The sequence below is a fragment of the Ursus americanus genome, chromosome 8, assembly GCF_024610735.1.
Source record: "Ursus americanus isolate L20-20 chromosome 8, mUrsAme1.1.p, whole genome shotgun sequence".
Classification (NCBI taxonomy): domain Eukaryota; kingdom Metazoa; phylum Chordata; class Mammalia; order Carnivora; family Ursidae; genus Ursus; species Ursus americanus.
In genome coordinates, this window is record NC_142134.1 from 19,680,001 (window position 1) to 19,695,140 (window position 15,140).

General features: G+C 39.3%; 1 protein-coding gene across 1 annotated transcript in view; it reads right to left on the bottom strand.

The window, feature by feature from the left end:
- Nucleotides 1-9,902: 9,902 nt before the first annotated feature.
- The window catches only part of LOC123789535 (uncharacterized), a 30,194-nt gene continuing 24,956 nt past the window's right edge, over nt 9,903-15,140 (bottom strand). Inside the window, exon 6 of the mRNA XM_045793620.2 lies at nt 9,903-10,386. Coding sequence (XP_045649576.2) covers nt 10,249-10,386 — 138 coding nt within the window. The 3' untranslated portion in view covers nt 9,903-10,248. The remainder of the gene's footprint in view (nt 10,387-15,140) is intronic.

Consider the following 15,140-nt stretch of genomic DNA (forward strand, 5'->3'; position numbering starts at 1 on the left):
TTAGGATTAGGGCAGAAGAGTTCTTTTTTTTTTTTTTTTTTATCATTTGTTTTATTTGGTAAATGTAAAAATTGGTAAGCTTTGAGTTGGAAGGATTTGATATGTTACTGGCATTTAGGGAATTGATATATCAATTTGGAAAATCTCTTCTAATTAATGACTCGAGAATAAGCGTTCTACCCTGAGTGGTAGTTTAAGACTCTGTCTAGCCAGCTAGGTCAAGCTAGGCTGCTAAGAAAGATTAGCTAGAAAAAACATTATAAATGAGAAATGGTCTAAATTCTGTATGTAGTAGAGGGAACTGATTTTTGTATTATCTTTGGAGTTGGATTGTCTGTTAAGAATAGACCTTCCAACTAGGCAAACATCTTAGCAAAAATGAGTGCTGCTAAGTAAACTTTCACAGTAAATCGTGGGCCAGCAGTATGTTCCTGTAACCATACTGCAGCACAGCTGTGCTTGTTTCCCTATTGTGTATGGCTGCTCTTTGCACTGCAGTAGCATTGAAAAGAACTGTGAAAGCCTAAAACATTTACTCTGGCCCTTTACAGAAGAGGTTCAGAGGCCCCTGATCTAAGAGAATTTGTGTTGGGATTGTTAAGCAGCACTATGCTTATTTTATGTAAATAGTACACATCAAAACCTTTTTAAAAAAGGAGTTAAAACTAGGTTTTAAGAAGTGAGGTTTGCCTACATTGGCTATCTGATTTTGATTTTTTGTTACAGAGTTAAAATGTCACTCTGGCAAATGATTCGGTAGATTTAATTAGAAAACAGACTAAAGTGTCCCCAGTTTTAATTCTGTGCCCCCAGTGATATTTTGTTTGGGGAATGATTCCCATTTCTGACTTTTTGTAAAAGTAGCAGTTAAGGAAAAGCAGCTTAATTTTTGTACTGTTTGTTTCCATGTATTCTCAGTCACATTGAAGTGCTCTTTGATCCGTTTCAGGCATTATGTCTTGACCTAGATGAGTATGTTTTTTGTAACAGGCAGATTTAGTTCCAAACTTAGAGAATTGAAAATTTCTCCCTTTACGCAGATCAGTTTATCCCCTTCATGTTTTTCTTCTATATTTCAATCTGAACACACTGCCCTTTAGAAATTGTTGAATAACTGTTGAGTTGGGACTTTGTCATCATTCTAGGCTTCTATTTGCCTGTCCGTTTAGGTCCTCCATTTCCTGAATTTCAGAGCTGCTTTTTGTGCAGCCCATCTTATGCTTCTGAGACCTTTCTGTCTAAAAAGGTCTATTCTACCTTCTGAGTGAATCACTAGTTTTGCTAGATGATACTAGGTTAGTGAAGAAATTGGATGGAACGTTGGTCCTTGATTGTTCCTATGAAGTATGTTTACTCTAAAATGGCTCAAGGTTTTATCTCTGTCCACCAGTGTTCTCAGATTTTATGAAGGGATTATTTCATCCATTGTGTTGGGCACTACATGGGTCTTGTCATTGTGTAAACTTGCTCTTCAATTCTGGGGAATACCACTGAAAAGTTTCTTTGCTCATCCCATTTACCACCACTCCAATCTTCTCTGTTCTCTGGAATTTTGAGTGTAAGCCCTAGACATCTGTTTTCCATTGAAGTGTGTTTGGGGTGATTTTTACAACTTAAATCTTAACAGCTTTTTTTTGTTGTTGTTTAAGGTTTTAGTGATCTAATTTCTAAGACTCCCTCCCCCTTTCAACCTGTGTTATAAACAGCAACATGTTCTTACATGGATACATTATCTTTTCCTCATCTCTGAGGTTATTAGTAATAACTTCAGATTTGTTTCCAAGATGCTTTACTTTCCTGTTGCTTGGGCTTCTGCCTTTCATATTACAAATTTCTCTCAAATGTTTGGTAATCTTTGGCTCATATTTAGGAGTGGACAGTTTAAAAGCTAATTGGATGTTGGGAATTGGGCTAGGGCTTGTTAACTTTGGGGTTCACTGTTGAGTGATCGGACTGTGTCATTTTATTAGGAACCCCTTGGTAATCTCTTCCCCCCTCCCCTTTCCTAAGCTGCTCAGATTCACTGGAAGTGTTCGTCCACTCTCCTACCTGAGGGGTAAAAAACCTGGCTGCCACTGTTTTGGGATTCCAGTGAAAGTACTTTGTTCACTCTATGCCTGTTGAGTACAAAGACACCACTTTTTCTTACCCACTACAGGTAATCTTCAGTTTTCTGCCAGGAATGTAGGGTTCTTTTTGTCAGTAGAGAGGAACTTCGGGTTTAACTGCTTGTCAAACAGACTTTGAACCAATCCTCTTAGTCCTTTTACCTCTATTTTGAAAGGTACTGAGCTGTCAGTTGCTGGGCCTTTCGGGGGTTCTGTGGCACGATACCTTCATTGCTGATAGCATATTCGGTTTTCTTGTCTGTTGAGTCCATTACCACTTGTTCATAAGCTTTGCAGTTTCCAAGATTCTGTTGTCACTCAATGGTTTTTAAATATTCGCGCCCCCCTCCCCCCCGCTTTTCAAAGTACTGGGTTTTAGTAGGGTTTCAGAAGGGACTAGAAGTGATACGGTCAATTTTTTACAGCTGTTTTTATTTGCGTGGGGGTGGTTGGTGATACAGGTATGGGGGAACATAAAGGGGCAGGTAAATTAAAATACAGATAGTATTCCAGAACAGTACCTTCCAGAATTTGGCCAACAAAGTAAATTTCACAAGTTTGCTAGTTGATTATAGAACCGATTTCTGTTTATTAACAGTGTTAGGTAGCTTTGATTTAAATTCTCCAGTTTTGTAGACTTACAAGAGCTCCTGCTTTTCAAGTAATGTGTGAGCTTCCTTGGTCTGCTGTAGTTCAAGTTTAATACTTCTTGCTGTACTAGATGTGTGCTACCAGGTGAGTCATAATCTCTCTTGGGGTTTTGGGTTTGTCTTTTATTCCTTTCTTAACCTTCAATGAGTTTGATAAGGTTGCAAGTTTTGTTTACTACATTATTTCCACGCTGCGTTAGCTCCAGCGTTGTGCACAAGTTAGAATATGTGATGTGGGGCGTGTGTCCAGGCGTCATTCATGTGGAAATCATTTTGAAAGGTGGTTTCATTAATACTAGGATCCAGGTTACTAGACCTTTGCATTCTATATGTGCTTTGTTTTTTTATTGCTTGGAAAAGTTCTTTGAAATTGTTATCTTGTACCTTAAAAAAGTACTTTAGTGTCTTGAGGTATTGGGAATTTTGAAAACCAGAACTGAACCCGGTATCTACCACAGCATTTGTTTTGGTTCTGAAATGCATAATTTTATTTGGTTTGGGGTCAGATTTGTCAAAATCTAGGTCCATAAATATACTAACAGATCTCAGTAAATTTCTTTGGGAGCATTTTACTTAATAGTGTATCCGCATTCTAACATTTAAGCATGACTCCAAACTATTCATAAAAACTGATGTTTACTATCGACTTTTGACAGGCTGAGAGTGCATTCTTTATCCCTTCTTCACTGCTACCATGTTTGAGAATCCAGCCTGAAATTCCACAGCTGAAGTGATTCTGGCAAGATTGAATATCCACTTGGGCAAATTGAGTCAGCCTGGCTTGTTAATTGCTGTTAGTTGCCCGTAATATGGTAAATTGGGGAAGGGTTGATTATAATCCTCATTTCAAAGAGGCCTGCAGCCCATTTATATCAGAATCAGAATTGTTTGGGGTTATTGCCTGGGAACTTGTATTTCACCCCCCCCCCCCAAGTGATCTTAGCTACACTAAAGTTTTACATATTGTCCCTTTAAGATGGTTAAATATGCTGTTTCATAAGGATTTTTTGTTTTTACTTTTATCTCGTGTAAAGACAAAGGTGCATGTTCCTAAGACTTAACATCCCTCAAGTCTAAACCGGAAAGACTTTGTATCCTAACGAGTGTACAAGATGACAGCAGTAGTGTACCAAATGGGGTAAGGGATACAGGAGTAACAGTAGCCTGGGAACATGGCAAGTTGGTTTTATGAGTTTTAAATTCTCTACAGGCATTATGCTCTCATTGCATATTGCCCCTCTTTGGTCTGTCGCTGATGTCACTCATCTATTCCTTTATGAATTGGTAATCAACTCTGAAGTTGTCTTGTGGTTTGGTTACATACTGCCCCACTTCCTTAGTGTCTTTTAGGTTCTCCAGTAATTCCAGCAGCCTCCCATTTTGAATGGCTGTGGTACAGTAGCCTTAGGTAATAACTCCTATCCAAGGGACTATGCAATTTAGGAAGACCAAGCAATGGGTAGCTGCTATGTCAATTTTCCCCAGTAAGCCTTGTAAATTTGGGGGGAAGAAGTGCTCTAAGGGCATGAAGAAAGGACCTTACAAAATTACTGTACTTCTTTTAAAAGGTGAGGCTTCATAGGAATTAGATCCTAAGTAAGAGGAAGGTGTTCTTTGTTAATAGCAGTTCAAATCCGTTACTTTAGTGGTCACACGAGAGGAGATCTTTAAAGTCTTGAGAGAAAGTACAGTTAGATACGCATTAATTCATTAAACAATGATAAGGTTATTGGATTTTTAAAATTCTATTTTGAGAAACTTAGGCACTTAATAGGAAGATCGTTTACTTCAAGGTTAATTGGTATACATTTTATTTTGTAATTGGATAGGCTATATTCTGTTCGCATTTTAGAATTTGAATGCAAGGTTACTTTTCTGGATCTTTTATTTCTCTCAAAAATAAAATATTGGAAGAAACTTAAGAGGTCTGTTAATGTCAGTACCTAAAAGCGACATTTAACATGTTATGGAAGCTATGCTTTGAATAAGTACTCAAGAAAAGGAATTCTATGATTGCCCTTTTTTTGGTTGTATGGATGGCCTTGGATTACACAGGAATTAATCACATTTTTAGAAGACACTTTGCAATCTCACTGATGAAGTGGAACCCTTTAAAAAAAATTGGAAGATGGCTCTTTATTACAGTGTAGTTAAGAAGTTGACTAAGGCAATAAAACCTTAAAATGCTCAGAAATTTGTTGTACACTGCTTCTACAGTCATTGATAAAGCATGCTACTACTAGTCAATTAGTTTTATATATTAAGACCTATCGGCATGTCTTTTTAGTACCTGGTTGACTTGATTTTAAACTAACATGATGTTCTCTGTACCACTTACCATTTTCAGGACCTTCCCCAGCAAATTCTGTTAGAACCAAGTGTTAACATTTCTAGAAGCCTATTTTTAGTCTTCATACTAAGTTTATAGTGGGCTTTAGTGGGGTTTTAATTTGCACTAAATTTTCTTTTCTGGAAGATTACTTATGTTCAAATTATAATGTAGTGCTTTTGTCTTACAATTAAACTCTTACAGCACTCATGCATTTTTTGCACTGTCTTTTTGTTTTTCTTTTTTTTTTTTTTAATTTAAGCTTTCCCCTCTTGGATGAATACCTTGAAATAACAGGCCTTATTTTCTTAGTTGAAAAGGTAAGACAACTGTCATGTTTAAAATGTCATAACGATGTTAGATGATGGGATTCTTTTGAAAGTTAGATTAGGCATAATGGTCAAATAGTGTTTTAAGTTGAAGAGTCACTGAATTTAATGGAAGGAAAAGGGGTAATTTCAAGATTTCTCCGGATGTTCATGAGGAAGAATAGGAAGATTTTATATGGAGATGTTCAGTCTCTGGCCTCTGCTGGGTTTGCTGTCAAATGTGGTGAGGCCACTGAAAGTGCTGGTAGGCATCTATTTATGCAAACTTGTCAAGTTTGCAGAGGGTGGCAAATTGTATTAGACGTGTAAAGTAGCACTAATGTTAGCCAGGGTACTCATACTCAGTGTAAGTACAGAGGAAGCCTAACATAACGTTGTTTCACTATTCCATTTCCTATGTGTCCCTTGAGAACTTTTTGAGGAATACGGGTCAAATCCTCTTGCTGGCCTGTCAAAAGAGAGGTTGCCATTATGACAGGTCACGGTGTGGTGCTGAGCAGGTCTGCTCTGCCACAAATGACCTGTCTATATCCAGCTTGTGATTTGCCTTTTTTCCCTAAAAATCAGGCCAAATAATGGGTTTTGTTCTTTTAATCTCTGCCGTGATTTTATAATGAGATAATATGAAATGTTAAAACAAGTTAAAATACTCCTTTTCAGATTTATTAAAATGTGTGAGACATTCTATCTCGCAGACTTAGAACGATTTCTAGTTTAATACATTCAGTGGAATAGATTATTTCAAATGGATGTTTCTGAGGTTCAGCTCTGTCATTTGCCCTGTGATGTCTGGGCAAATAAAATTTAACTTCTCCAAGCATCAGTCTTTTCAGCCAGCCTCCTGTTTTCCTCAGGTGTGGGTATTAGATGATAGGCATGTGGAAGTGCTTCTGGGTTAGTGGTTGTCAACTTTATTGTGAGATTAAGCACACACTTCGAGGCCATATCCCTGCCTTAAGTAGATTCTTCCGGGGGGGGGGGGGGGTGGAGCCCAGGCATTTGTATTACTTAGGGAAATCTGGTGATTTAGAGTTGAAAACCAAAACTTCATATTTATTGCTATGACTGTTTAAGAGCTACGGAAGTCACGCATAAGAAAAGGTATCAAGTGTTAACGCCTGTATGTGCTGGGCCATCTGAACGTGATGAGTAGAATATGGCCGGGCTTGGGATAGACACAGCTGTCCACCATGATGGGATGAGTGCCCTTTTTAAAGTTTGCCCGGGCTTCTGCTAGGACTCCCCACTTTTACTTCTGTAACTCTTCTGGGCTTCCCTGATTATGAACCTTTGGGAGATTTGGTGTAGAAGTCCCTTGAGTTAGGTAAGTATTTTGAAAGGAGCAGAAAGTAGGCTAAAACAGTCTGGATTACAGAATAGCGTGATATTATAGAGGTAAGAAATAAAGTCACATAAGCGTTTTTGTGGGAAAGGGGGAAGAATACATAGTTGAGTTTTGAGATTTAAAATGTAAGGTGTTTGCGTGATATCCAAGTTGGTGTAACCAGTAGAGAGTTGGAAAATGGTTTGGAATTCAGAAGAGGTTATTTGCTGGAGAAGGCAATGTCAGGGGAGTAAATACAAGCACCGTAGAGTGGGAAATGCAGAGAAGCACAGGCTGAGCTCTGTTGCAGGCCATTTGATGAATGAGTGCATGTTGGACTCCACGGCCTACTCTGCCTGCACCCCCACAGCAAGTGGTGTGTTCATTTGTTGATCCTGTTTCCTCCTACTAGCCCAGTGCAATCAGACAAATGACACTGCTTGTCCTTCAGTTTTCTTATCTGTAAAATGGAAATAATCGTCCCTACCTCAGGGTTGTTGTGAGGATTAAATAAGAATTTTTAAAGTACTTAAACGGCCACTGGTGCATAGTAAGTGCTCAATCCGTAGCTGTTACTGTTGACTGCCTTTACCTATTGAGATAAATTCAGTTTCTAGTAAGATTCAATTACTATCCCACTTACAACCCATGAAATCTTCCTCAGTGACTGGAGCTGGTGTTGATCATTATCTTTCTTGAATTTATTCTCTGCCACGCAATGTACCACTTGAGTAGACATTGTTTTAATGTGTTTATGATTTTTATTGGTCTTGCCACCTCAACTGGAATGTAAGCTTTCTTTGGGATTACGTCCGTTTCTTATACTTCTATATATAGTCACTAATTTCTCAAACATCAGTTGTCCTTATCAATATGGTGACTTAACAATAAATCCTAATGTTTTAGAACTGTTTTGGTGCAGAGTAGGAGCCGAACGATATTTGAATGCAGAAATAAATGAAAAGTCTAAGATTGCCTTAATATTTGTTTCTACTCGGTTCTTTTCTTTTCTTTTCTTTTAAGATTTTATTTATTTATTCGACAGAGATAGAGACAGCCAGCGAGAGAGGGAACACAAGCAGGGGGAGTGGGAGAGGAAGAAGCAGGCTCATAGCGGAGGAGCCTGATGTGGGGCTCGATCCCGTAATGTCGGTATCACGCCCTGAGCCGAAGGCAGACACTTAACCGCTGTGCCACCCAGGCGCCCCATCTACTCGGTTATTTTCTGACAAATGTAGCACAAATAGCAGGTAAACACTCCTTATTAAGCAAGTGCTTTTCTTCTTCCTAACTCTCAAACGCTAAGACCGCATAGGAAAACAGGCGTTACATGGAACTTACTGCCTGGAACCAGGGTGATAGCCTGTGGTACTGCGAGTGGAGAGGAGCTTGTCACATGTCCTTCAGTTTTAGGCTCCTGGGTGTTGGCATCCTAATATGTAAAGTTGGGGAGGGGGTAGATTAGGTGATCTTTAAGTCCATGTCTTCTAGCAATAAATATGCTAGCAGTCGGGAAACATATATATATTTTAAAGATTTTATGTAGGTATGAGAGAGCATGCATGACCCCGGGGTGGGGTGGGGGGAGCAGATGGAGAGGGAGAAACAGGCTCCCTAAACTTGGAGCTTGATCCCGGGACCCTGAGATCATGACCTGAGCCAAAAGCAGACACTTAACTGAGTGAGGCACCCAGGCGCCCCACAAATACATGGTTTTATACATAATTATAAATTATAGAAATGTTAGGGGACACATAGGCCTCAAAAATAACAGCAGCAAAACACATGGCAATTCTTCCTCTCACAATATTCCTCTTCAAATTCCCGTCTCTCCCCACCCTCCCCGAAACAACCAACCGACAAAAAGCAAAATACTCATGTGTCTGGTGTCTTATCTGGCCCACAATTAACTTAAGGCATCAGATAATATACTTTGAGTTAAAGATATGGGCTTCAGGGGCGCCTGGGTGGCTCAGTCCTTGAGCGTCTGCCTTTGGCTCAGGGCGTGATCCCAGAGTCTTGGGATCGAGCCCCACATCAGGCTCCTCCGCTATGACCCTGCTTCTTCCTCTTCCACTCCCCCTGCTTGTGTTCCCTCCCTCGCTGGCTGTCTCTATCTCTGTCAAATAAATAAATAAAATCTTTAAAAAATAAAAAAAAAATAAAATGCTGATACTTGATCATTATCGGAATTAAAATGAATTATCTAGCAGACAGGAAGCCCTGTTCTTTTATTCTTCCCCGTGGATCACTAAATGATTTCTATTTTTTTAATTTTTATTTTTTTAAAAGATTTTGAGAGAAGAGAGGGCATGAGAGGGGGTGGGGGGGCAGGGGGAAAAGGAGAAGCACAGCCTGATATGGGGCTTGATCCCAGGACCCCAAGATCATGACCTGAGCTGAATGCAGATGCTTAACCAACTGAGCCACCCAGGCACCTCACTAAATGATTATTAAAACCAACTTTAGACTTCCAAGTTCCCACTTAGGAAATACAACTCATGAAGCCTTGTTAACAACTGTAAAGTGGAGTTGGATGCTTTGGTTATTAGAAATCTTAGCGATTTGAGGTTATTGGATGAAGGATATCATGTGGAAAAAAAAAAGGCCGTTAAGGTGGTAAAATAGGACCTGTGATTTATTAGGGAAATAATACAGCTTCCTAATTTAAAATTTTTTACACAAGGAAATGTGTAGTATTAAGCAATGGTTTGAGTTGTCATTTCAAATGAAAGAATATGTAGAAGAGGTGAATGTCTATTTCTGGACTGTGTACTCATGTTAAGACTCCTATTTCTTTTTTTTTTTTTTTAAAGATTTTATTTATGTATTCGACAGAGATAGAGACAGCCAGCGAGAGAGGGAACACAGCAGGGGAGTGGGAGAGGAAGAAGCAGGCTCATAGCGGAGGAGCCTGATGTGGGGCTCGATCCCATAACGCCGGGATCACACCCTGAGCCGAAGGCAGACGCTTAACCGCTGTGCCACCCAGGCGCCCCAAGACTCCTATTTCTAAGGGAATTATAAGTTCACAGTGATTTATCTTCTAAGGGGTAAGATAATAGAGATTTAATCAATGCCACAAATGCAATCATTTTTTCCTATTAAGTAATAGTTAACACTTAGATAGCACTTACTATGTGGTATTCTTATTAGCTCCATTTTACAGATGAGGAGACAGGGGCACAGGTTAAATAACTTGTCCAAAGTCACCTAGATGGTATGTGGCTGAGGCAAGTTAAACTTCAGGGGTCTGATTCCACAGTTTGAACTCCTAAACTTAACAAAGGGAAGAGAGGCTGGGGAAGTAGCTAGAGCAGTGGGAAAAAACAAATGGGATTACAGAAATGGCAGAGGTACAAAGACATACTGAAGGGACGGGGAACAACATCCAACCCCCTCTTCCTCCAGTCTTCCATTACCAGAGAATGCTTTCATAATTGTTGGTTGTGGGATTCTGTACACACAACCGTTTATTGATAACTGCTGGGCATGGGGAGAGAAAGGATCAGGTTGGTATTACATTTGTACTTAAAAGAATGATGATGATCGAAAGGAGAATTACCACAGTGATGACTACGATCTTTCGGAAGTGTTTCCACCAGATCCTCCTAAGAATCTTTCTTGTTTTTTGGGATTCTTTGGCCTGAAATAAAAATAAAGACACATGTAATGTTTTCTTTCTGTATCTGGATTAATGGGCACACGTCAGTACTTCTCAGAGCTGTCTGAACAGATTTCGCTTGATTTTGATCAACCGCAGAGTCTCAATAAGTCTGAACAGCTTTTAGAATATGATGCACCAAGATTCTGGGTGCCTTCCTTATTGTGTTCAGCTGTACTTCTTTAGCTTTATTAACTCCATGACTTGACCAAGTTACTAACTCTTTGAACTGCAATTTCCTCATCTTCATTTTATGATTTTACTTAAGTCCCTTAAAACCCTATTTAAACTTGCTACCCCCCATGGGGGACCCGGGTAGCTCAGTTGGTTAAGTAGCCGACTCTTGATTCTAGCTCAGGTCACGATCTCAAGGTCATGAGATGGATCCCCACATTGGGCTCTGTGCTCAGCATGGAGTCTCCTTGAGATTCTCCTGCTCCTTCTCCCTCTGACCCTCCCTGCCCACTTACTCTCTCTCAAAAAATTAATTTAAAAAATTACTACCCCCATCTCCATCCCAGAAAAATATTCCCCTTCAATACATTATTTTTCTCTAAATAATTTTCTTATCTCTTATCTAGCATTATGTAAAAAAATTTTTTTAAGAGAGGGAGAGAGAGAATCTTAAGCAGGCTCTGCTCTCAGCATGGAGCCTGACATGGGACTCAATCCCACAACCCTAAGATCGTGACCTGAACTGAAATCAAGAGTTGGATGCTTAACCGACTGAGTCACCCAGGTGCCCCACATTATGTAAATTTTACTTATTTGTTGAGAATGTAAGCTCCATGAAGGCAGGGGTTTTGGTATGTTCCACTCACTGATATATTGCCAACAGTGCATAACAAAGAACATTCTTCTATTTTTCTTTAGCACCTGTATATTGCTATTGAGAACTGTGGTGCTATTCTAATTGCCAAGCCTTTGTTTTCTCTCTCTCTCTCTGAAAACATTCAAAATCTCTTTCTTTTTGATGTTCTTTAATTTCTGGATTAAATGCCCTGCTATGGTCCTCGTTTTGTTCATTCAATCTGGAAACTCATGTTACTTCTAGGAATGTTTCCTGTATTACTCTGATTTTCTCTCCTTTGAGTCCTTCATGTTCTTTTTCTGAAACTCCTGTTATTCATATGTTGGACCTCTTAGACGATTCACTGTCTTCCTTATCTTTGCTCTCTCTCTTTTTACTCTCCTTTCTGAGAGAATATCTCAACTTTATATTAAAATAATTCCAGAGTTTTAAATTTTTACTATTGTTTTAATGTCCAAAAATCTCTTTTGTTCTATGAATAAGCTTTTATATAGCTTTTATTCTTGTTTCAGGGATGAATTACCTTCTGTTATTTCTCAATAGACAGACAGAGGTTAGGGAATGGCCACCATATTCAAAATATAGATATTCAGGATAAGATTGTTGACTTAATCCATCTGATTTTAATATGCTGGTCACTCTGGCCTCAACTGCACACGGTGTCCTTGTTCAGAGCCTCTCTGATGTATTGTCTTTAGATAATAATATTTATTATCCTTTGTTAGGGATAAGGAGAGGAAGCAATGTGGCTGTAAAGAGTAGGGAAAGAACTCTACAGGTAACATGTTCCTTTTAGAGACTTATACCCAGTCTCTTCTTCCTAGACTTTTACTGCATGTCTACTTTTACAAGTACCATGTATCTCCAATTTCTGATCCTTTCCAAGGTTCCGTGGCCCGGATCAATTAGCATCTTAATGTCTTCTGCTACAAACGTACGTTTTGAGTTTTCTACTCTATTGAGGCTAACAAGCACTCACAATCCATTTTCTAGTTTCCAAAATTATTGACATTTCTTACCTGTTGTCTTTTCTCTTGGTTTTTTTTTTTTTTTAAAGACTTATTTATTTTATCTTAGAGAGTGGAGAGAGAGAGGGAAAGAATCCCAAGTAGACTCCCTGTAGAGTGTGGAGTCTGTTGCAGGGCTCAATCCCACCACCCTGGGACCATGACCCGAGCCGAAATCAAGAGAAGCTTAATTGACTGAGCTACTCAGGTGCCCCTCTCTTGTTTTTTATCCTAGTGTTTTATACATTAAAATCCCTAATTATTGCTTTACCTATCATTTTATTGGAGTTTTGAGAGTATACCAAGATAAATGTACCTGTTTAATCTGCCAAATTATAGTCCATGACCCACATTTACCTGTAGGCTGACTGAGAGAAAGCTTATTGGCCTAGTTTTTATTAAAAAGCCAATTCTGCTTCCTAAGGACATTCAGTAGAGTCTTTTACATAAAGACCAAGGGAAAAGAGAGAGAGAACTAATTTTTGCTAGGCAAAAAAGAGGTTTTAGTGAGAATGATTATGTGCTGTGTGAAAATATTGTGAGAAAAACAAATACTTCAGTCAAATATGTTTTATTGTGCTGCTCTATTCAACTGGCTTCAAAGAGGAAGTCATTTTTTCTTCGTGTAATTGTGTGTGCATTAAAGTGAGATTTGTTTAGAAAGTAAGGCAATAAAGTGAAATAAAATCTCTTAAAAAATGTTTTTTGCCATATTTTCATGGTATTTAGATGTTGCCACTTCCCCCATAAGAAAGACATATAATCTGGGGCACCTGGGTGGCTCAGATGGTTGAGTGTCTGCCTTTGGCTCGTGTCATCACCTCCAGGTCCTAGGATCGAGTCTTGTGTTGGGCTCCCTGCTGGGCGGGGAGTCTGCTTCTCCCTCTGCCTCTCTCCCTTCTTATGCTGTGTTTTTCTCTCTCTCAAGTGAATAAATAAAATATGTTTTTTAAAAAACACAGTTTAATAAAAAATTAATAGATCTAGCAATATGGTGGATTAGGTAACCCCATAATCCTCCTGCCACTATTACTACTCAGAAGTGCTAGATAAAATATAACAGGCAAACTTAAATTCATAGCTGAGTTTGGAAGAAAGTAAGAGTAAGGCCTGGTGCAGGAACCTAGAAAAGCAGTGAAAAATTGCACTTATGGTGCAGTTCCTCTGTATTAGGGAGGGTGAAGATGTTGGCTTCTGTCATCCAGGGCTTGGGGTTCCACTGCTCATAGGCATAGCAGGCTAAGCTCTGGGCTCACATGAGGAGAGCGATGGAACTATACTGAATTTTCATCCTTCCTGTTAACTCAAAACTTTGGAGTCTTCCTTAACTCTTTCCTACTACACATTCAGTCTGTCAGCAACTCTGATTTGCTCCACCTTCAAAGTATATCCAGAATCCAACCAATTCTCCCCACTTGTACTGCAGTAAATATTCATTTAATGTTACCTATACCTTTACGACTTTCTCTGCTTTTTAATTTTTTGCTGAAACTCAGACTTTTCCTCTGAGGTAATTTTCCAACTACCAAAAAACTTCCTTTAGAATTTTCTTTAGTGCAGATGGGACAAAGACAGCCAACTATCCACTGAAGACTTGCGTTCCCCTTCCACAATGTAGAATTGTTGCTGGCAAGAGACTCTCCAATCTCAGGCCACATTTCTCAGGTTCCTCAGCCCACCCTATGCTGTGTCCCTCTCTGCCTCTTGCATTTATGCAAAGCTCTAAGACTAATTCTTACCAATAGGTTGTGAGTAGAGGTGATGGGTATCACTTTGGGACTGAAGTGGATATAAGCAAATGTGCTTCCTCTACTCCCTGTTTAACCTGATCTGCCACCTGAAATTGAAAGACTCTGAAGTCCAAGGCAACGACAGAGTCACAAAATGGAAAAAGCTTGAGTTCCTGGATTACCATGTGAAAGTGTGCCCACTGAAAACCTGTCTTAGACTGTTATACAACCAAGAAATAAACCTCTATTTAGTTAAAGCACTGAAAACTGAGGTATGTCGGTACAGCTAGTGTTTCTCTAATGCAATTGGTGATAGGATGAGATGTTATTATAAGAATCTAAAATATGTGGCATTGGTTTAACTATCAGAGTAGGTAAACCTGTGAAGAAACTGCTGCTAGGGGCTGGAAAGATAAAGACCTATGCTCTTCAGAATAAAATATTTGATAGTTTTACTATCTCCTGTGACAACTTGGAAGGTAAACAAATTGCCTATTGAGTCTCACTTTGGCAGAAAATATTGGAAAACAGAATGGTAGTGGTGTGAGTTCTCATTACTGGCTGCATTTATCAAGGTACCAAATAGTGATTTGCAAGAAGAAATGAAAAAGGAATAGAGAGGGTGTCAAAATGTGGAACACTGAAACATTAGATAAGCTGATGTGGTTTTTTTGGTCCGAACGGTAGGAAATAAGATTGAAAAGGTGTTTAATGACAATTGCCCATTAAGATTCTGCCCTTCCTCGATAACAACCCCCCCAACCTATTAAAAAATGGGCAAAGGACTTGAATAGATTTTCTTCAAAGAAGATCTATAAATGGCCAGTAAGCATGTGAAAAGATGCTCAACATTATTAAGGAAATCACATTAAGGAAATGCAAATCAAAATGAGATGCTAATCAAAAAAGAAAATGAGATACTAGTTCATACCCAGTAGGAGGGCTATCACAAAAAAAATAAATAAATAAAGGAGGGGCACCTGGGTGGCTCAGTCATTAAGCGTCTGCCTTCGGCTCAGGGCGTGATCCCGGCATTCTGGGATCAAGCCCCACATCAGGCTCCTCTGCTGGGAGCCTGCTTCTTCCTCTCCCACTCCCCCTGTCTGTGTTCTGCTTCTTCCTCTCCCACTACCCCTGCTTGTGTTCCCTCTCTCGCTGGCTGTCTCTGTCAAATAAATAAATAAAATC